The sequence below is a fragment of the Dermacentor silvarum genome, chromosome 5 (assembly GCF_013339745.2).
Source record: "Dermacentor silvarum isolate Dsil-2018 chromosome 5, BIME_Dsil_1.4, whole genome shotgun sequence".
NCBI classification, from domain to species: domain Eukaryota; kingdom Metazoa; phylum Arthropoda; class Arachnida; order Ixodida; family Ixodidae; genus Dermacentor; species Dermacentor silvarum.
In genome coordinates, this window is record NC_051158.1 from 114055127 (window position 1) to 114077327 (window position 22201).

General features: G+C 44.1%; 1 protein-coding gene and 1 long non-coding RNA gene across 4 annotated transcripts in view; one reads left to right on the forward strand and one right to left on the reverse strand.

Moving 5' to 3' along the window:
- Positions 1 to 2707: 2707 nt before the first annotated feature.
- LOC119454346 (gastrula zinc finger protein XlCGF49.1-like) lies at positions 2708 to 20352 on the forward strand. Of its 2 annotated transcripts, XM_049668388.1 has the most exons (4): positions 2708 to 2845; positions 14278 to 14412; positions 14495 to 14746; positions 15633 to 20352. In XM_049668388.1, the coding sequence occupies exons 1-4, from the start codon at positions 2833 to 2835 to the stop codon at positions 15758 to 15760; spliced, it is 528 nt and encodes a 175-aa protein (XP_049524345.1). In that variant the 5' UTR covers positions 2708 to 2832; the 3' UTR covers positions 15761 to 20352. The 2 variants fall into 2 exon arrangements, with proteins under 2 accessions (XP_049524345.1, XP_049524344.1); XM_049668387.1 differs by having other exon boundaries at positions 14495 to 15767.
- Positions 7845 to 22201, reverse strand: part of LOC125945964 (uncharacterized) — a 31013-nt gene continuing 16656 nt past the window's right edge. The window contains exon 4 of one of the 2 annotated variants that reach the window (XR_007467270.1): positions 7845 to 7963. This is a non-coding gene — a long non-coding RNA (uncharacterized LOC125945964). Of the gene's footprint in view, positions 7964 to 8304; positions 8685 to 22201 lie in introns of those variants that run through there. The other variant, XR_007467271.1, reaches the window with a different exon arrangement.

Here is a 22201-nt window from a genome sequence, read left to right on the forward strand (position 1 = left end):
GGAACCATATGGTATTGCATTGGTAGAAAAAAAAAAAAGGAGGGGGGTTTACTTTTGTATAGTGAGTGCAATGGGCTGACCTCACATTTCAATGTTTGTGTTGCTAACAACTATCTGACTGAGGATGTTATGCTTGTCCAAGAGAAATGTTTTTTTTTTTTTTTTGGTTTTCCACTGTTAACACCAGATGCTCAGCTTTTCTACCGTTTCAATAACTGCACCTTCACCTATGTTGCAAGTGTTATGGTCCATAGGCTGTGGTAAAAGGCACAAACATTAATGAGAATGTCAACATGGTCACAGTGGGTAACACAGGTAAACACTATGGTGTACTAATGTCTGGGCATCAAGTTTGTCATTTAAACAGAATGTATCCTAACAGTTAAATAAATTTTTATCTGCACTTTTGTACATGTATTGTACATGTACATGTACATGTGACAAATATTGAGGATACCATTAAGCTTTGAATATAGCATGAAAACTTTGCTATTTCATTTGACTGAAGTTGCAGCACATACAAGAGTTGCATTCTAGGTCCTCTCAGCTGAATTAATTTTTATAATACACGACTCTCTTTTTTTTGTGAAAGTATGTTCGCATTTCACAAACCTGGTCAATAAAGAATTGCATATTCCCTTCTGGCACTTCGTGCACACCAAGATGGTGAATGAAAAACAAAAGCACTGCTGAAAATATTTAAAACATGTTGCATGCACCATGATACACTTCTGATTAGGCCTGTGCTCCATGTTTGAATATTAAATGCTTTCCACTTATGCTATTACATGAAATGGCAGATGTTCTGATACCTGGCATGCCTGTACGGAGTTCTCACATGTCCACATTCAGTAAATTTTTGAACTCGCTGAATTGAAAATTTTCAAACCATTCTCCAACTTTAAGTTTTTTCATGGTTGTGAAAATGCAATAATTGTGCTGAGACTCAATTTCCAGTGGGGGAACTAATTGGTGGCTGAAGGGAATAGGAATATTGAGTAAATCAGGGGCCGTAATCTGTAACTGGTTCACTCTCCTGAAAGCCATTGGCTGATGCTTTGTTGTCGTCATCCCTGGTAGTCGTGACTACAAATTTTGTTGTCGTCACACAGGTTGTCAATCATGTGGAAAGCGAACTCGTCATCTGCTACGAGAGGAACAGCGGAGAAGTGGTTCGCTCGAGGGTCGTGCGCGGTTGTGAGCAGGATCTTGAGGGGTTGCTAAGGCAACCGTGGCTGCCAGCTATCCTCACGCTGGCCGCCGTGACGAGAGACACGCAGATGGCAGCTCCTTTGCTTGTGTTGCTGCCGAGTTGGCGAAAGACGGCGTGATAAGAGGCATCAGCGTGATGCATTCACCATGAGCGAAGGAGGTTGCGACAACACCATTGCGTTGTCACAACTGTCAGTCAGTCGCGTCATTACTGCCATCGCTAGGGCCAATACGGTTCAGGGAAAATAGAAAATGCGGCTGAGATTTCCCTCCATGGTGCAGGAAAAAGCCACCGTTGAGGAATGCTTTCTTGACCGTCGCAAGATTCTCGAAGTTGTGCGATGTGGGCGAAACTCTCATTGCACTCGTCCGCCCTGAGAAGCTCAGCCATGACAAAACAAAATCGCATTAGGGCCGCAGCCTGTGCCCGGAGAACCGCCTTGATTACTTATTATATGGCGCACCATCTAGTGACAAATAAATAAAACAATGCAATATAAAATAAACCACTAGCTGTCTGCGTCAGAATCTCACAGGTACGACTGGGAATGAAACGTGCAAGTATTTAGTATTGCTTATTTTTTATTGAACTAGCAAAATTGTTTAATTACTAGATCATCCCCAAAGTACAAACTAAAATGATGACGTTACCTCCCAGAAATTCGCCGCTTGTTGATTTGTCTGCATCCTGCCGCGACATTCCACACTTTCTCCAAGTGACGTAACAGCCAGAGTGAACTGATTCCAAAGCGAACCATTGCAGAATACGACCCCAGAACAGTGCTTTGTTCTGACGCTCAAGAACTACTGAACTAACAAAAGGCTCATCATCAACACTAGCATTAGTGTGTTCTGATTTGGTCATTTCTTAAATGCAATTTGGTTTTCATTGTGCAGGATCAAAGCATTCATCCTGCCCAACAACTACCAAGGATAACAAGTTGCAACAAGGACACCTCCACCGCTGTGATAGCTGTGACTATGAAACTGCAAAACTGTCCGATTTGAAAACACACATCAGGGTCCACATAAAGGAGTGGCCATTTCAGTGCCATTTGTGCCCTAGGAGCTTCTCGGGAAGATCCAACATGATTAAGCATTTGCGGGTTCACTCAGGCGAGAAGCCATTTCAGTGCCCTTCATGTTCTCTGAGCTTCTCGCAAAAGGCCCATCTTAACAGACACTTGCGTGTCCACACTGGTGAGCGGCCATTTAAATGCCATTTGTGCCCTCAGAGCTTCTCATACAAATCTGTTCTGAATGGTCATTTGCGTATCCACTCAGGCGAGCGGCCATATCAGTGCCCTAAGTGCCCTCAAGCTTTTGTACATACGAGCCATCTGAAGGATCACCTACGCATCCACTCAGGCGAGCGGCCATATCAGTGTCCCTCGTGCCCTCAAACTTTTGCGCAAACGAGGAATCTGAAGAATCACCTACGCATCCACTCAGGCGAGCGACCATATCAGTGCCCCTCGTGCCCTCAGAGTTTCATACAGAGCAGCTACTTGAAGGTTCACCTACGCATCCACTCAGGCGAGCGACCATACCGCTGTACCATCTGCTCCAAGTCCTTTGTGCGGTCTTATCACTTGAAGACACATAGGAAAACACACTACCATGACAGCCCTGAGTAAGTCACCAGCCTTGTCGGTGTGCATTATGTATTAGGCAGAGCCTAAAATTACGAATCTGTATAGACTAAAATTCAGAGCCGTTCTTCGGCGCCGCCATTTTCTTGCGACGGTGGTGCCGCGGTGTGAGCATTGGCTGTGGACTGCGGGCACCGCGAATCGCTGCACTGGCGGAAGCAGGAGCGGTGACAATGAATTGTTCTTCAAGTGGACCGTTGATGCTTAAAATTGCTAAATGCATGCTCATTTCACTTCTGCATTATGTATGCATAACGAACGCAGTAGAACATGCATCGGATCGCGGGTATGCTTGGTTTTTCTAAAGTTTCACGGTATCATGGTCGCAATGAGGGCGATGCATTTTTGTTTGCGGAAAACGTATGCATTGGTTTCCATGCGTCGTAAAGTGAGATGTTCAGTTAGATTAAGTGTTCTGGCAAGGGCCAGCCATGGTGCAAGATAATTAGTGCCATAAGCATGTTACAGCTACATGTAACTGCATGTAACGTCGCTGTGCGCTGTCACAGAGCCTTTGCAGTGACATGACAGTGTGTTGTGGCAAAGCTTTAGTTGTAGAAAAAAAGTAAAACTCACAATGTACAAAACTAGATTACATCATATGAGATAGCACGGCACCAATGCCCTCTGGCGAGGCATCACATTCTAGCACTAGTTCCTTCGTGGGGTCAAAGTGCACAAGCAAATTTGAATTTATCAGAGCGTTCTTTATAGCTACAAACACTGTCTTCTCTTCAGCTGCCCACAGCCATTTGCTGTCTTTCTGTAGCAACCGGTACAGGGGTGCCGGAAGACAAGACATGTTAGGCAAAAAGCTGGGTAATAGGTGATCAGACCCAGGAATGATCTGAGTTCTTGGACATTTCTGGGTGCTGGTGCTTTCATGATAGTGTCCAGTTTCTTTTCTGCTGGATGCAAGCCGTGTCGGTCAATTTTGTATCCCAAGTAGGTCACTCCTTGTGCTCCAAACACACACTTGTCTTTCCGCAACCGGATACCATTTTCCCGAAAGATTTCTGGTACCTTGTTTACCGTCTTCCCGTAGCTGTTCTTTGCCTCTGTGATCAGTACATCGTCTAAAAAGATTTGAGTGCCTGGTACGTTTTTCAGAAGTTCTTCCATCTTCCTTTGGAATATGGCAGGGGCTGATGCAATATCATATGGCAGTCTATTATAAGCAAATAAGCCTTTATGGGTGTTTAGTACTGCAACTTGCTTCACTTGTTCATGCAGTGGTATGTGGAAGTGGCTTCCCGTAGGTCCAACTTTGAAAACCAGTTTTCGCCATCCTTGAGAGAGGCGAAGATGTCGTCCATTTTTGGGAGTGGATACTGGTCGACATCACACTCGGGGTTGATTGTGACCTTGAAATCCCCACATATTCTCAAGCTTCCGTCGGCTTTTACCACTGGGACAATTGGCATTGCCCAACAGCTGTGGCTCACTGGAGATAGGATTCCTTGCTGACACATTCTGTCGAGTTCCATACCCACTTTTTCGCGCAGTGCATACGGTAATGAACGGGCTTTCAGAAATCTTCGAGTTGCATCTTTCTTCACCACAATGCTGGCAGGAGGTCCCTTCATCAGCCCTGTTCCTGGTTCAAAGAGGTCTTTAACTTTTCTTTCAGCTGTTCTGTGGCACTTCAGATTTCACTTCACTTGTTACCGTGAAAATGTCCAGAACTTCACTGCAGATGTTGTCGCCAGTTTCGACACTCACAACGTTAGCCTGCAACTTCGTTGGCTTTTTCGGTTTTCCGCTGCTGAAACATATTTTGGCTAAATGCCCTTGCTTTTGACAATTGTAGCACGTCGACATGTTATGCGGAAAGTTCGGAGCATCGTGCGAGTAGTCGCCACAACGAATGCTTGGCCACGATGTCTTTGCCTTGGCGTGCCGAAACTGTGGATTCGTTTTCTTCTTCAAGGCTACGGCGTTAACTTTGTTAGCCGATCCTGAAGCGTTCGCGTGAGCTATACGTTCCACGTTTAGTATCGCCAGTTCTACAGAAGTGGAGATATCCACTGCATCTTGAAGGGTGGGGGACTTTGGCTTGTACCCGTTGGACCATCTTTTCTCGCAATCCGATGACGAATCTGTCACGCAGGTTTCGTTCTAACGCGCTACCGAAGCCACAATTGTCTGCGATCTTGCGAAGTTCCGCAAGTATTCGCCTACCTTCTCGCCGGTGTTCCGTACGTGGGTTTGAAACTGGTACGTTTCATATATTTCGGACGGTGCCGGATTCAGGTGCTGCTTGAGCAGTGCAATGATGGTGTCATAAGGTTCTTCCCGCGGCTTTTTCGGCGCCAAGAGACTTCGAAGACGACCATACACCTCCGGGTTGAGGCATGTTATGAGAATCGTGTGCTTGCGAGCCTCTTCGGTGATTCAATTTGCGTCGTAGTAGGATTCTAGACGCTCGGAGTAGTTTGTCCATGTTTCCGCATTCGGATCGAATTGCGGAGGTGCTGCGAACAACGGCTGTGCGCTCCCTGGTTGCGCCATGCCACTTGTTGCGTCTCACGCCGAGTAGTCGGGTTTGCTTGGCAGTTGTTTTGCTTACGTCCCATCTTGATCCTATCCTCGTCGCCACTTGTTGACTAGTTGTCCACTTGTGGTGTACCCTGGGTCACCACACCGCAGTAACGATGCCGACAACGAACAATGGTACGAACGCGTTTATTTTCACACCATGTTTCCTTGTCCCACACACCCACAGTTTCCAGACGTGTTTTCTACGTCGGCCAACAGTGCCATGCTCCACAGTGCTGCGAATCGCATCTTTCACGTTTAAAATTGTGGACAAAGAGCTAGCTGGGGATGCCAAATTTGGCAGCTACATCCTTGTATTTTTTGCCTCCAGAAACGGCATCTAAGATGGCCATTTTGTCCTCAAGAGTCAATATCTTGCGTTTCTTCGTCGAAGCACTCATCCTTGGAATGTCAGACCTGGTACTGGATGCGTGGACGCGTGTCGTTTCACACAAGCGCGAGGTGTCGAAAACGAGGAGTGAGCCACATGATGGCGTCGTAGCATCGTATAGTGTCAGGTTAGTGAAGTGAAGCGCAGAGACTTGCGCAGTAACCAAAGAGTGGCGCTGCCAGCGCGTTGAAAAAAAAAACGTTTTTTTTTGTGTTTTTTTTTCGGCAACATGAACTGGAAAAGCAGAGTGCCGGCTTGGCAGGCTAGGCCAGCTGCAGCAAGCGGCGGGATCAGGTTTGAATGAAGGGAGGGGGAAAGGACACACCCGCGGCGGCAAGATCGCCGGGTCGAAGGATGCAGGCCCGCCTCGCGCACACTCGCACGCTCGCACATGTGTGCTCGATCTTGCCTCACATTCGCCGTGAATTCGAGCGCACCAAGTGCGCCGCCGCCGCTTCGCATTCTGTCGCAGCGGAGAAGGTGCGTCCGGTTGCTCCTCGCACAAAAATGACAAAATTTGGGGTGAAATCTTTGGGTTGTCGGCGGGGAAAATTCTTTATTTCGAGGGGATCACCCGCTGCCACTTCGTTACGTAGAGGTCTCAAATACATGTGCTTCTATGAAGTAATAGCGGGGAATAGAAAAACTTCATTATATCAAAGAATTCATTATATGGAGGTTCGTTATATGTAGGTTTAACTGTATATCAAAGTGGATTAAGTTGCTGTCAAGCTGAAGAACCAAGATCCAATGATTCATGCTGTCATGGTTTCTAGCCCTCCCGTCTTTTTCATGCTCTGGATTGTGCGAGGACATTGTGCTGGCATGTGAACCTCTATTGAGTCATAGTGTGTAAAGTTTTATCAGTTATATTACGTATAGCCTTTGGTAAACAAAACAACACCTGTATGGAGCACAAATGCTTCTTTCTCAATTGAGGAGATTGTGGTGCTGGAGGACTGTTGGGTGCTAGTACTTTCTGACATTTTGACCAATGCAGCAGCAGGCAAATAACACATTTCATATTCAGCTCCCATCAGTAACATAGTGGCTGCATTTATTTTGACAAAAGCTGTGCATTTAGTGTTGTACCTTGTGGCTGGTGTGAGAATTTTATTATCGGCACCACTTTTGTTCTCTAATTTCTCTGCCTACATGTGTATCACCAGTAGATGAGGAATGCTGTATTCGCATCCCATTACGTATAATTTGTATATTGTGTGATAGCTTTGGTTAGTGGCTGTACATTTGTGAATTTTCCTGCATGTGTGTGACTTGTACCTTCAGCTTATGGTCTGTGGGCATGAAAAGATGTGATCTGCTCTATTCATCTCACTATTTTATTGCCTTTTGAGTGTAGTAGTCTTTTTTATAATTTTTTTCATAATACTCTGCCATGTCATTGTCTTCATGCATGGAAGAATTCCTTTATAGCAGTTGAATGACCTGCCTTCACTAAGAGTTCAGAGTCTTTTCAGGAGGATTAAATGAATCACTGTGCTTGATGAGTGCATTGCTAATGTTTTTCTTTTTGTTTGATATTATAATGATAACCTCTGTTGAAATCGTTTGTTAATAAACATAATCTTTCTTACTTTTATAGTCTCCTTAGCGTTTTATTATCTTCGATGCTCCAATAGAATATCAGTGATAGCACTGTCATCAATGGTGACAATATCAGTGATGGCATTGCCCCGGGTCATGTCTTGCAAGGCCCTTCTAACTTCATGGCTAGTCATAGAAAGAGCCTCTGTATCTTGTCCATCACTTCTTCGAATGAAAGTAGCTTGGCTGCTCTGCCAGCTGTGCAGGTCAGTATAGAATTATTCTGCTGCTTTTACTATGTCATTGAAAATGCTGATGATATTATACCCTGCTTATCTTTCAGTGAATACATCTTGCCTTGTCCTATGCAAGTTTTCTTCTCACTGATTTCATGCCGCATCCATATTTTACTTCCTCAATCTTTTCCATGTTATAATTTCGAATATCCCGTACTTTCTTCTTGATGATCCGTTTTGACAGTTCAGCTAATTCCGTATGATCTCTTGAGTTTGACACTTTCTTATTTTATAATTTCTTTACGAGTTCCTTTGTTACTTGGGAGAGCTTACCTACTGGTTGCCTAGGTGCCTTACCTCCCACTTCAATTGCTGCTTCTGAGATCAGCCTAGTTACAGTTTCATTCATTACCTCTATGTTGTCTTCATCTTCCTGTTCTAAAGCTGCATATTTGTTTGCGAGCACCAACCTGAATTGGTCTGCTTTTACCATTACTGCATCTAGGTTGGCCTGTTTCTTCTTGACTAATTTTACTCTTTCTCTCCTCAAATTGAGAGAAATCTTACAACTCACTAACCTATCGTCACTGCACTTTAGCCTACCTAACACTTCTACATCCTGCACTATGCCAGGATCGGCAGAGAGCATGAAATCTGTTTCATACCTTGTTTCTCCTTTAGGGCTTTTCCAGGTCCGCTTCCTCTTGCTGCGCTTCCTGAAGAAGGTATTCATTATTCGGCGCCTATTCGTTTCCGGGAATTCTACCAACATCTTTCCTCTATCGTTCCTAGAATTGATGCCGTAGTTGCCAATTGATTGCTCACCAGGCTGCTTTTTCTACACTTTTGCATTGAAGTTGCCCATGACTAACGTATATTATGTTTGCACCTTTCTTATCGCCAATTTAACATCTTCATAAAACTGTTCTATTTCTTCATTGTGACTGGAGGTTGGGGCATAGGCTTGTACTACCTTCACTTTGTACCTCCTATTCAGCTTTATTACGACGACTGCTACCCTCTCATTAATGCTGTAGAATTCATCAATGTTGCCCGCTATGTTGTTATGCACTAGAAATCCTACCCCGGATTCTTTCTTATCTGGAAGACCTCTGTAGCAGAGGACGTGGGCGTTAGTCAGCACTGTGTAAGCCTCACCAGTTCTTCTAACCTCACTAAGGCCAATAATATCCCAGGAAATGCCTGATAATTCTTCAAATAGTCAAATTCAATTCAAATTCTTCAGCTTTATTACGACTGATACCCTCTCAGTACAAGCCTATGCCCCAACCTCCAGTCACAATGAAGAAATAGAACAGTTTTATGAAGATGTTAAATTGGCGATAAGAAAGGTGCAAACATAATATACGTTAGTCATGGGCAACTTCAATGCAAAAGTGGGGAAAAAGCAGGCTGGTGAGCAATCAATTGGCAACTACGGCATCAATTCTAGAAACGATAGAGGAGAGATGTTGGTAGAATTCACAGAAACGAATAGGCTCCGAATAATGAATATATGTATATATATTTGTCAGCTATATATTTTCCTATATATGCCGACATAATTTGTGACATAGTAAAACAGCTCAAAGGATGAAAGAGAGCAATGCTGGAGCAACATCTGACCACAGTATGCAGAAATACTGACCTTTGAACATTGCTGTGTGTTCTGTAATGTCAAGCATGAATATGTATCATGAACTGTACTATTGGGTGCCAGACTGTGAGTTTGTAACAGGTTCAATTAAGGTATACAGTAAAATGGGATGTGCTTTTTTTTATAAGCTGTAGACCTGTCATAATGAGAGTTACTGCTGTAGCAAACATTAAAAAAAAAAACTAACTCTTCTCGTACCCTATAAAGTTTTTTGGCAGCCATGTGATCCGACCAATAGAACACCTGAACAGGACTTTTGGTGATCAGCAACATATTTTTTTTTATATAATGTGTACAGGTACTTTCGAGTACAACACACATCCCATTCACTACCGTATGCTGACAGCATTGGCAATGCAAAGAATATCAAAGGCGCAGGCGGTGTGCATAAGCATGAACATGTTCATTGCATTGTGCATACTTACGGGCACCCTGTGCTTGCAACTGGCTTTGGGTTAGCAAAGAGAGTATATGGATGTAAATGGTACATGATTAACATCGAGGAAACTAAAGTCTTTGTTACAGGGTCTCTCACCAGGTTTCGCCATTGTAAACAGACATGTGTAACGGATACATGACGTGCTGACGATCATGTCTACAAAGTATGACGGCACTGTGTGCAGCTAAAACAGCTGAAATTTCAAACCAAACGCCGCGCACCCTCTCTCTTGAGGAAGCACTGCTGCCGGCTAGAGAGTCAAGGTGACATGCTGAAATGCTCAGATGCCTCTTCGCAGTGAAGTCCTATGTCACTCACTGTGACATGTGGCTTTGATTAATCATCCAATGTGGAAGGTGAAATGTTGCTGCTGTAAATGTGCCATGCAGCAATAAGAGAAAAAAAAAAAAGCCACCGGCTCGACGCCATGGTGCATCCCTCGGCTCTGTAATGGGCTGGTAATGGGAGAAGGCAGGCAATGAACACCACTTTCGAACACTGCTTGAGGCAGAAGGGGAAAACGTCTCCATTGGCTGTGACGCTCGCCTCTTGGCAGCTTGGCAACAGGACAGTTCATTTCTTCTATCTCCTTCAATAATGTACGGATTTGAAAAATTGCTTCGGTAAAGTGCTCCTTAGACTGCGTTTTACAGCTTGCAGAGTATAACCAAGATTTGCAATGGGGCCTGGCTAGGGGACCTTCTAAAGGTGCCACAGCCAGCTACTGTATTTATGCTGCAGTGTCATGCAATTCTTTACTATTCAACATAGCATAGTCTGAATACACGCATAAGAGTCCGCACAGGCTAGAAGCCATTTCAGTGCCCCTCAGACTTTTGTGAAAAGCAGCAAGCTGAAGAAACATTTGCAGCCACATAAGCGAGCAACCATATCACTGTACCATCTCCTTTAAGTCCTTTGTACAGGCGGATAAATTGTGGACACATGAAAACACAGCACCATGATGCCACAGAGTAGGGAGCAGTGACATTGGTGTACTTTTTGGAATAAATGTAGTTTGAATATGGAACCTCTGTAGTACATGCACAGTATGCTGTGTGGTGTTCTTATGGCTTGCGTAGGGGGCACAAATTTTGCTTTGTTTTGTCATATGTTGAACCGCGAAGTAACGTTTATTTCACTGTAGTCTAACAAGTTGCAAAGAAATTTGTTATAGTGACACTGCTTGCATTACAGTAACCATATTTATGCAGTATACCTGCATGGGAAAGCTCCACAAAGTTAAAAGCAATCATCCATCAACTATGCCTTGAGAACAGTTGTGTTTGCAGTAAAAATAGCCATGATAAATTCTGAATGTATGGTCAGCTATCGGGACTTTTTGGTCTCCTCCAAATTTACTGCTGCTTAAATGAACATTCTTGTAAGTTTAAAAGCCCCTCACCAGGTTTAGCCATTGCTAACAGACTGGAGGAATGGGTAGGTCAGGCGATGACAAAAAATTCAACAAACCTCTAGAGAACCTTGCTTCCTGCTGGAAAATAAAGGTCGTACGCATAAACGTGTTAGATGCACAGTCTTCGACATCATCAACTAAGTCGTGTGACTGGTAAAGCATCGAATACAGAACGTGCTAAACCACAACGGGAGGGGTATCGTGCCGTGAAAGATGAAGTAAAAGAATAAAGTTGGCTTGGCTTCTAAGATACCTGAGATGCGATCCCATGTCTTCAGTATCTGAGAAGGCAGGGAAGGAATGTCACTTGCGAACACTAGTCGAAGTAAATTGGGTGTCTGCTCTGGCAGTGAAGCATGCCTCCTGGCAACACAGTAACGACATTTTGATTCCTTCTATCTCCCCTAATGATGAACCAATTTGAAAATTCTTGCAGTAAGACATTGTCCTGGTGGCACCTTACAACATTGAGTGTATAACCGAAATATCAGAATGAGCCTGGCGAAAGGACATATAAAAGATGTTACATGCGTCTTACAAAAGCTAACTGCATATCATTAGTTGTTAATTGTTAATGCTCTCGGTAATTGGAAAGACCTGTGTGCTGAGGTATGGCCGGTATGTGGGGGCTTTGTTTTGGAGATGAACAATATTTCCAGGTTCTCGGGACTTAGGAATAAAGCTGCACTCAAAAAAGAACCTATTTCATCATCTTGGTAAACAGCATCTTTTTCTTTGTGGCAGTCACTCCTTTGTTGCACGGAATATTTTGAACGTAAAAAGTAATCAACATTCTTGTCTCATTTACGTCAGTAGCGCATCTCCTAAATAAAGGACACCTTGAAACACTCATTTATCACTTGAGGTTTAATGTACTTGTCCTCTTTTTCCCTCTCTAATTACAAAGTGTAATCTGGCTGAGAAGAAAGAAACATGCTTTAATTTGATGCTGGAGATGTCTGATTGCATCATGAAGCCGAATTGATAGCAAAAGATCAATTAGAATCATCGTCCTCTGGTTCAATATTCTTGGACACTTAGTTCACAGCAATGCTTATTCTGGACTTCATTCTGGATAAGGGCTGTACTGTTTCTTCCATTCATTATTTACCCGTGGAATTTTATTGGCTTATCGCTAAGAAGGCTTACCCTAGGTGTTAATGTTTTGTACTGCTTCTTGCGGAAGGTGAGCTTCTCTTCTGTGTCACTTTTTCTCCGGGTTTTGTAATGATTTTCCTGTTCTTCAACACCAGGGTACTGTTGTCCTGTCGTATATAAATTATAAAATTAAATTTTAGAATCGGCAGATTCACAAATTCGTACCATTGTGGTGTCGAATCCTCCCTTTCTTTCTTGCTGTGGATTGTGTGATGACATTGTTGTAGCATCATGGAACTTTATTGAGTCATATTAATCATATTGCGCAAAGTTTCATATTGTATGTACAGCCTTTGTCAAAGAAATGACGCCAATAGGAGCACGAGCGCTGATTTGTATTTGAAAAATAGTCGCAGTTTCGCCCGAAAGGTGAATCATCGATTGCGATAGCAAATTAGTAGACAGCTATACGAAGTAAGGATAGTTTTATTGGCTGTATAAAGTTGAAAATATTCGCTTACTAACTAAATAAACAAGCACGGTGTCACTCGCGCACAGGTAAACATGAACACATCTCGCTCGATGACCGCGGAAACTGTCTAAAACGGTGGAATGGGAGAGCGCACTTGCAGCAGTCAGCGGCTTCCACGCGAACTAAACTTCGAAAGCACAGCGCATACGAAGCTACCGGCACTTGGCGCATGCACTTTTGCACTTTGTACCCATCGCAGATCGCTTTGAAGATGATGTCCCTGCGGCACACACTTCGGCCACATAGCAGATCGCTTTCAAGATACGGTGCCCACGCAGAAGCTCTGTTAGTAGCAGCCGCAAGAGCAGAACGCACCCCGTACCCCTACCGTCTCTGTCGCCTCCTCCCCGTGCCCCACGAGCGAAGAGTGCGCGCTTCCGGCCACCTTCCTCTCTCGCGTGCACGAGATTAAGCACTGTGGTTGCCGGCTCACCCTCGCAAGCTTTCGCTCGCACACACAATGCACGTCGCGCAGCGACGATTTTATCGCCGTTGGACCTACGACAGCGACGGCAAAAATGCGCTTGGAGTGTCCATATAATTGATATCGCAATAAAATTCTCGGTGCTGTAATGCTGTGATGAGTGAATACTCTTTGATGCTTTGACAAACACAGCAGGAAGCCGACTAGACATTTCGTATTCAGGTGTCATCAATAACATAATGGCTCCTACTTTTGATGATGGCTGTGCTTTTAATGTGCCATGTGGCCGGCGTAAGATGTTTATCCTTGACAACACTGTTGTTCTCCACTTTCTCTACCTGCTTTGTGTATCTCTAGTAGACGAAGAACGCTGTATTCTCATCCCAACTATGTGGAATTTGAAGAATGTTTGATGGCCTTTTTTAGTGCCTGTATGTTTGTGAATATTTATTCATCTGTGAGACTGGTTTCTTCGCTATTTTTTCTGGAGTTATTTGTATTCTTCTCCTATGCCTCACTGTGGTGGCTTAGCGGTTATGGTGTTGCACTGCTAAACACGGTAGTCGTGGGGTCAAACCTTGGCCCTGGCAGCCACAGTTTGATGGGGACGAAATGTGAAAATGCTCATGTGCTGTGCATTGGGTGAACGTTAACGATCTCCAATTGGTCAAAATTAATCCTCAGTCCCCTACTACAGCGTCCCTCATAATCAGATGGTGGTTTTGCCACATAAAACCCCAAAATTCAATAATTATTGAATCAGATTTTTATACATATTGGATCTACTAGGTGTACTCTTTCCAAGAGCCTTCTTTCTTATAGCTCTATTTGACCCACAGTGTAAGAATAGACTAGGTGTCTGAACGAGGCGGCCGCGCCAATGATTTTTTTGGTTGTGGTGTACGTCTCTCTCGGCACATGGCGTGGATCATTGGGGGGTCAACCACAGCAGCTGGTGCAGTGTGCGGGGCTTCTCTGCCATGTGCACAGAGGAGTTGAGTGGTAGCTCTTGGAAGTTCATTTATTTTTGCCACTGAATTCACTTTTTATCAGGTTTTAATGAGGGCTCATCATTAGCACTAGCATCTGTGCGTTCTGATTTTGGCATTAAGTGCAATTTGGTTTTCGTTGTGCAGGTTCAAAGCATTCATCCTGTACAATAACTACCAAGGATGATAAGTCACAGAAAGGACACCTCCACCACTGTGATCACTGTGACTATAAAACCAGAAGACTGTCCGACCTGAAAGCACATACTAGGGTCCACACAGGTGAGCATCCTTTTGTGCCCTTTGTGCTCTTACAGCTTCTCACGCAGATCCTGCCTTATTGTTCGTTTACGCATTCATGCAGGTGACAAGCCATTTCACTGCCCTTCATGCTCTCTGAGCTTCTCAAAAAAGGGCACTCTTGACTCACACCAGCGTGTCCACACCGGTGAACGGCCATTTAAATGCCATTTGTGCCCTCGGAGCTTCTCACACAGAAACGCTCTAAAGGTTCATTTGCGCATCCACTTTGGCGAGCGGCCATATCAGTGCCCCTCCTGCTCTCGGACTTTTGCGGATAAGAGCCATTTGAATATTCACCTACGCATCCACTCAGGTGAGCGGCCATATCAGTGCCCCTCGTGCCCTCAGGCTTTTGTGGATTGTGGCCATCTGAATGAACACCTACGCGTCCATTCGGGCGAGCGACCATACAGCTGCACCATCTGCTCCAAGTCTTTTGCGCGGTCTAATACCTTGAAGAAACATATGAAAACACAGCACTGTGACAGCACTAAGTCACCAGCCCTGTAGGTGTACCACAATTATTAGGCAGAGTCCAAAATTATGAATCTACATACCTGCGCAGTATGCTGCATGGCTTTGTGGTAAATCAGGTAGCAAGTGCAGATACGTTGTGATATGTTAAGCTGCCAAGCGACTTCACGAGATGTTTTGGCATAATCCAACATGTTGCAGGGAAGGTGGGCTGATATTGTTTTCATTACACTAATAGTATTCCTGCGGTATCACGTGCAGTGATATTTATTCAGCAAGCTGTGAAACCATTCCGTGGCGCGGAAACAGCTCACATTTTAAATGAAAGCCTGTGTGCACTTCCTGTGGAGGGGGCCCAGCATTTAGGTGGGGCATCAAGATCACACATATAAAGGCCTCAACAATTACAGTCAGTGTTTGATTATTTGGACTCCGTAGGGACTGCAAAAATGTCAGAAAAATTGAGTAGTCCGAAAAAAAAATCTGTTGCTTTCGCTGCCCTGAGGAGCTCAGATTTCTACAGCGACGTTCGAAATTACTCTGAAGGCCGCCAGTACATTCATTTGGTGTCTCGGTGCTCGTACTACGACAGGAAATGGCGGTTGTGTGCGTGTGTCGTTAAGGAACACATACATCTGTCTTGTGACAGTGGCCTCTTTCCGCTCTTGGTATGCTTCACTGCAATACTTGCGTATATTTGATCGCATAACATTGTTGTACTGCAGCAAAGCTGACTTTGGAAATCGGCTTTATGCCACGAGACTGGCCGTACTTTCCACACTACGAAGCTATCGGCAAGGATGATGAAAATGGAGTCGGTGCCATTTCCGACAGCGGTGGATCCTTTGCATAAAAACACAGCAAACAAGGCAGAAAGAAGGAACCTGGAGGCTCGTGATGTACATGTGATGTCGTTTCTCGTTTCGGATATCAGAGAAGGCTAGAAAGAAATGGGACTGGCAGTCACTAGTAGAGGAAAGGGGGTGTCTGTGTTAGCAGCGAAGCTCGCCTCCTCGCAACATGGTGACCTCACATTTCAATTCCTTCTATCTCCTTTAATCATGAACCAGTTTTAAAGATTATTGTGGTAAAATGCGCCCCCAACGGATCTTAAAAAGTTCCAGTGTCTAAGCACAATTTCTGATAGGGCTCTGTGGGATGCGTTGGTCTGTACTCATGTGCACCGGAAAAGCTGACTGCATATGGTTTTTATCCCAGACCAAGATGAATTGCTTGTCAACTGCGAAGGTTTGTTTCTGAGAAACCCGTATAGATTTCCTTTTGAGTTTCATACTACAGTCAGGTTGATGACAACTTTTTCATTTCATGTTTTTTAAGTGTAAAGGGGCCCTGTAACACATTGATAAAATCTTTGGTAAAAGAAGGAGCATAAATGCTAATTTCTCATTGGGGAGTTTGCGGTGCCGGAGTGTTTTACGTTCTATACTCCATCTCACAAGTATCTTGCAGCACTGCCAAAGGTACGAGGCGTACATAAGCATTGTAGTTCCAGGCATAACTGGCTGATTATTGGCTGGAATTAAGAGTTCAGTTTTTGCTCGCTACATGATACGGCACAGCGATAGACGAGAAGAAAGGGAACCGAGGGGCCCGATTAATATTAATCATATCATAAGAAGCCAACTAACAATGACACCAAGGATAGGTGACATGTTATGGTCTTTGCGCATGCACGTCTTATATCGAGAATTCCTGTGGCACTTACCGCCGGTAATGGTAATAGCCACCCTGACGGGGGCACTTATGGAAAAATGGCAGCACCCATACAGTGCCGACCACCCGCTTCGGTTTGAATTCACACTTTCTACTGGCTGTATGCCCGTCTGAAAGAAACAAGGGGCAAAATCCGTCATCGATAAGTCTCATCACAAGCTGAGGTCAAATCATTAGGTAGGTTTTGTCGTAATTATTGAGATCGGCTGTTTGGTTTAACTGCAGATGCGGCGCCAAGCCGTAAAACTGGCTTGATTTATAGTTAGCAGATTGTCGCCACACCATTAGAACTGGTGATGCATTGACGATGAGGAATGCTATAAAGGCCTAGGCTGGTATTTTGTAGCAATGCCTTTCCGATGCTAATGCCTTTTCGTGCTTTCCGCGCCTGGTCAGTGGTCAGAGCGACGGTCCACTCACGTTATCAGCTGGATCAGCCGGCCGTGAGCGGTGGATGATAAGACTATCATAGAATAAAGCATAACGCATCGCTACAAAATACTGACCCTAATTGTTCACTGCATCATTAATTTACTACCCCACTCTAGCATGGTAAGTGGTGGCGGTAGGGAGAAAACGCCAAGTAGATGCTGAACAGATGCTGTGACGCAGGTGAACATTTAGCAGGTTGTTCGCCCTTACCACTTGCTAAGGAGGCAGCAAGGTAACTGCAGGGAAGGCGTAAAGGTGAAGCGAAGCCCCGTTGTCGCATACATGTAAACGAAGCTTAGGGTAATGGCATCAAAGCACATTTTGTGTCAAAATACCAACTATGATGGATGTACAGACAGGATGCCAAGCAGAGGCTGAACACAGTGCGGATTAGCACATCTCAAGGCGCTTTCGGCCTTCCTCTTGGTTAAGAAATTGTGTAGTTTCCGCAACGCTGCAAGGAACTACTGAGATAGAGTATAGTTCTCTCTGACATTTCGACCACCGCAGCAGGAGGCGACAAGACGTTTCATATTCATCTTCCATCAGTAACAGAGTGACCATATTTCTTTTGAAAGAGGCTGTGTATTTAGTATTGTGCCTTGCGGCTGGTCTAAAAGGTTCATTGTTGGCTACACGTTTGTTCCCTACTTTCTCTGCCGGCATGTGTATCACTAGCAGATAAAGAATGCTGTATTCGCAACCTCATGCACTGTATAGGATTTGCAAGATGTAGAATAGCTTTTGTTAGTGGGTGCACCTTTGGGAATTTTCTTTCATGTGTGTGACTGGTACTTCCAGTTTATGTTCTTTGGGCATGAAAAGATGTGATCTCTTCTATTCATCCCACATTTTTATTGCCTTTTGTATGTATAAGTCTTCGTTTAGAATAATCTTTTTTTTATTTCTCTGAGCCATGTTGTTGTCTTCATGTATGGAAGCATTCCTTTACAGCAGTTGAATGACCTGCCTTCACTAAGAATTCAGTCTGTTCTGGAGGACTGTATCAATCATTGTGCTTGATGAGTGCATTGCTAATGTTGTTTATATGTTTTCTTTTTGTTTGCACTTATTATGATAACCTCTCGTGCAATCATTTCTTAATAAAAATAATCTTTTTCTTTTCTGTTTTTATAGTCTCCTTAGCATTTTATTCTCTTTGATGCTCCAATAAAATATCGTTGATGGTACTTGCAAGTTTTATTTCTTATTGCCATTGAGTGACTTTGCTATGACTTATTCATAACCAATGTAATATGTGAGCCAGTTCCTAAATTTCATGTGTATTGTTTTCAATTTTTTTTCATTCCTACATTGGTTTATCTAAGACACTGGCAAATTTGTCACCACTGCTGTTCCATGTCTGATACACAGTTTATACGAATGTTTGAATACCCTGAAAAGCCTTTAGTCTGAAAACCACATTTTCAGAGCCTTACGTGTTTTAGAACATTTATGGGTTCTTAAAATTTTTGAAGAATAATTTTGTGTTAGCAGTAGCTGAATGAATATTCAGACATGGGGAGAAAAATATGTCAGGACTATGAAAACCTCTTGACATCTTTATTCTGAAAGTGGCTTTAAAAACGTTTTGTTGCTTTACTATGCGTATCTATCCTAGGGCACAACGGCAGAATGTATTTCACCCGATGTCATGATGAAATTTTTGCAGTGCCTAGCACCAAATCCTGTTTTGACGGCTGTGTAGTGAGTCGCATGTCATGCTTATAGTTAACATGTGGTGGCTCTCAAACACTTGAGGAATGGTCTCCTTGTAGCCAAAGAGCATACTGTACCTGGAAATTGTCAGTGACCGTCGTGCTATTTAATGTGGTAAATATGACCATCAAAGGAACTCTTGGGATACCAAATACAGTGTTTTAGGTTTTTTGTTAATGCAAATTCGAGGTGAAGTTGTTTATAAAGAGTTTGATCAGCCTGAACTAGTTCTAGTTTGACCTCTTATAGGACAACAGAATATATATCAAGCATTTTATCCTTAGGTGCCAGCAGGTAAGTGAAGAAGTGTTTAATGTTAAACTTGTGATTACTGTTAAGAACGTAAAGTGTGTTGTTGGCAAATTTGGGTATTTTGCCTTGTACATGCATTAAAATGTAAATTCCATGTTTAAAGCAACAATTTATGTAATCGCTAAGTAGGATACAGTTCTTGAAAGTCATTTGAAATGGGTACATATGTCTCATCCAAGCCAGCATGAACCCCGGTGCAATATTGATCTGAAGTTTAATTTTGACTGAAGCATGCAAATGTGTCACCTTTTCAAAAGATAATTGTGTGAGAAGCTGGACTAATCTGTCTGTCCTGTTTTTCAGTTTCCAGAAAGGCTCCCGAATTGCACTTGTGCCAGTGTCTGACAGCTAACTTCCTGAGCAGCAATATTAATATATAGCGTTTGTTTTATGTTCGTAAACTCTAAATACTAGCTGTGCATGGCTCACGGTTCTTGCACCATAGCAGTAATACATTTTTATGTACCTGAGCTTGTGAACACTTGAACACTGTTTGCTGAGTGACCCATTTCGCTATTGGAAAAAGAACAACAGCTCAAGCTGTCATGAATTTCAGCGCTCTGGAGACAAGATACTACAATGTGTGCATGATAGACAAATGTAACAGGAAACATGTAAGGCCAAGCAACACATGAATACTTAAACAATAGCACTATGTAGTGTAACCCAGATGTATCGAAATCAAAGGGGATCGCAATATAGTTATATCTATCTATAATTGTAAATATTTAGTATGCCTAGGTGGAGCTTATCTAAAACCTCCGCATGTCTTAGATAATTTCCCGAGATTGTGAAAAGCGAGAATTTATGGATTTGCTGCTACAAGGCTGTGTCACACGCACAAAAGTTTACTTTTTTTTACTTATGAATGTTGCTCCTGCTCCATAGTGGTCTACCATTGACAATGTGTCGCCTGAATAAAAGATTGTGGTGCATCTGGTGCACGTTGATGTCGAGATAAGGTTGAATTGGACCCAGTACGGAAGCAAACCAGCAAGCGCCGTTCCGACATCAGCGCACTTGTTCTGTGAATTGCACCTGTTGTGCCAGGCTGCGTGTAATACTAGTGTCACAAGGCCATTTTCGATCATAATTTAATCGCATCAGGAGCTGATTTTTCAATTACAAGTAGCTCCTTCCTCTAGATTGCTTAAAGGAGCCAATCATGACCAAGAAATTCGATCTCGATCGGGCTCGACATGATCGAAAGTGTGCTGTCTGAAACCGTATTAGCCATATGACTGATCACCATATGTTGGCAACGAGTAATTCATAAGACTTATTGAGTTTCGGTATCAAAACTCAATTCCTGTTGGAACCAGTCGTCCTCGCGTGTTCGTCACAAGACCGCCCATTTCTGTATGTGTGATGCTTGGCACTTCGACACATCGCAGTGCCTTCATTCGTGGCCGTTTCCCTTTGACCGCTGCATCAAATTGCCCAAACGAGACAGCGAACAAACGTTTTACTTGCCAAATTTGAACCCATCGACTGCGAACCACGAAAATGACTGAAACAGCCAAAACAATCAATTTGCCTTAAAGTGTGTCCGGCACGGACCGGGTTGTACAGCATACATGAGTCTTGTGCACTGCTGCCACGACGATCTCTCTGTGAAGTGCAGATATGGCTGATGATGCTTTCGTTAAATCCAAACTGTCGTGTAAAGATCCGTCCTAGTGGGGGTTGGAGTCCGATTCATTTCGGCCACCTGCACAAACCTAAAATGCCGTTAACGGAAAACCCTGGTATTCGAAGCTCATTTCCAATTCGGCACTTCATGTCCGGAGATACTTGGTGATAAGTCGATTATCATTCACAATTTCTAGTGGAACTAGTAGCGGACCAGGAGGTTGCATACATTCTTGAAGCAGAGTGGTGATCTGCTCTCGCTGATCGTGAGGGTCTCTTTCCTCCTTTCCAGGGCTAGGACGCACTCACATCGCCTCCCGCTTTTTCGTCATTCTTCGCACGTAAATCTTGTGAATTGGTGCCTCCTTTTGTGATGACCTGATCCGTGAGGTTGCTTGCTACGCGTGGACACCATTCTTATGTGTGTGAGTGACTTTTCGTTTAATTTACGGCCCTTTTGTGATTCCTATCAAAGAGTACGGCCACGGCGGTAGGCCTAACCAGGAAACGGACCTCATCTAGCGTTCCAGCGACGCGCCGGGCGCCCCCCTCCGGCGACATGAGATCCACCGTCGAAGGAGAAGACATCGACCCTGAAGATTGCAACGAGATCGCCGGCTGAAAAATCATTGCACCCAGGGCCAGTAGGACCGGCAAGGGAGCGTGTTTAACCAAGGATACTACCCCTACAGGGACACCACCACCCCAGGCAAGCAATGGCAAAGCTTCTACTGTTAGAAAAAGCATTGTGAGACAGAGTAAAATGCCTCCATTACCTGAAGACGATATTAAGATCATGATCAGGATCCGTGGAGGACTTAATATTGCCAGATTGGGCATCACAAGAGTGGCTGACGCAATAACAACGGCTGCTTGCATTGAGACGTCCGGGCGAGAGAATGATATAATATGCCCTAACTTGCAACAGAACATAGTGGTGGTCAGCACGCCACTCGAAGAGAATGCAACCAAGTATGCCACCATCAGAGATATTATCATCAATGACCATACCCATGAGGTTGCCGCATACAGGGCGGCACCGCACGAGACCTGTAAAGGCGTTATTAGAAACATCCCGCTCAGCGAGAACGAAGACGCACTCAACCGCAAAATCATTAATGCGCATAATCCTCTGGCCCTGGCAGCCAAACGAATTAAAGAGACCAATACGGTTGTCATTGCTTTCGACGGCTATAAAGTTCCAAACTACATAAGATACGGCAACGCCCTCATACGCTGCGCGCTATACCGCAAGCAGATAGACAACTGCTATGCCTGTGGACGACTGGGACATCGAGCGGATGTCTGCCCATCACCAGATGAGCCCATCTGCAGGGGCTGCGGAACACCAAATCCCACGGAAGCACATAACTGCACCCCACAATGCTCCCTATGCGGAGAGGAACATATCACGGCTGGCAAGGAATGCAGGCAACGATTCCAACTTCCCTACGTCGTTAGAAAA

Coding starts and splice junctions, on each gene's coding strand:
- LOC119454346 (XM_049668387.1), top strand. Junction 14,413..14,494: donor ACATACTAGGGTCCACACAG/GTGAGCATCCTT, acceptor GCATTCATGCAG/GTGACAAGCCATTTCACTGC.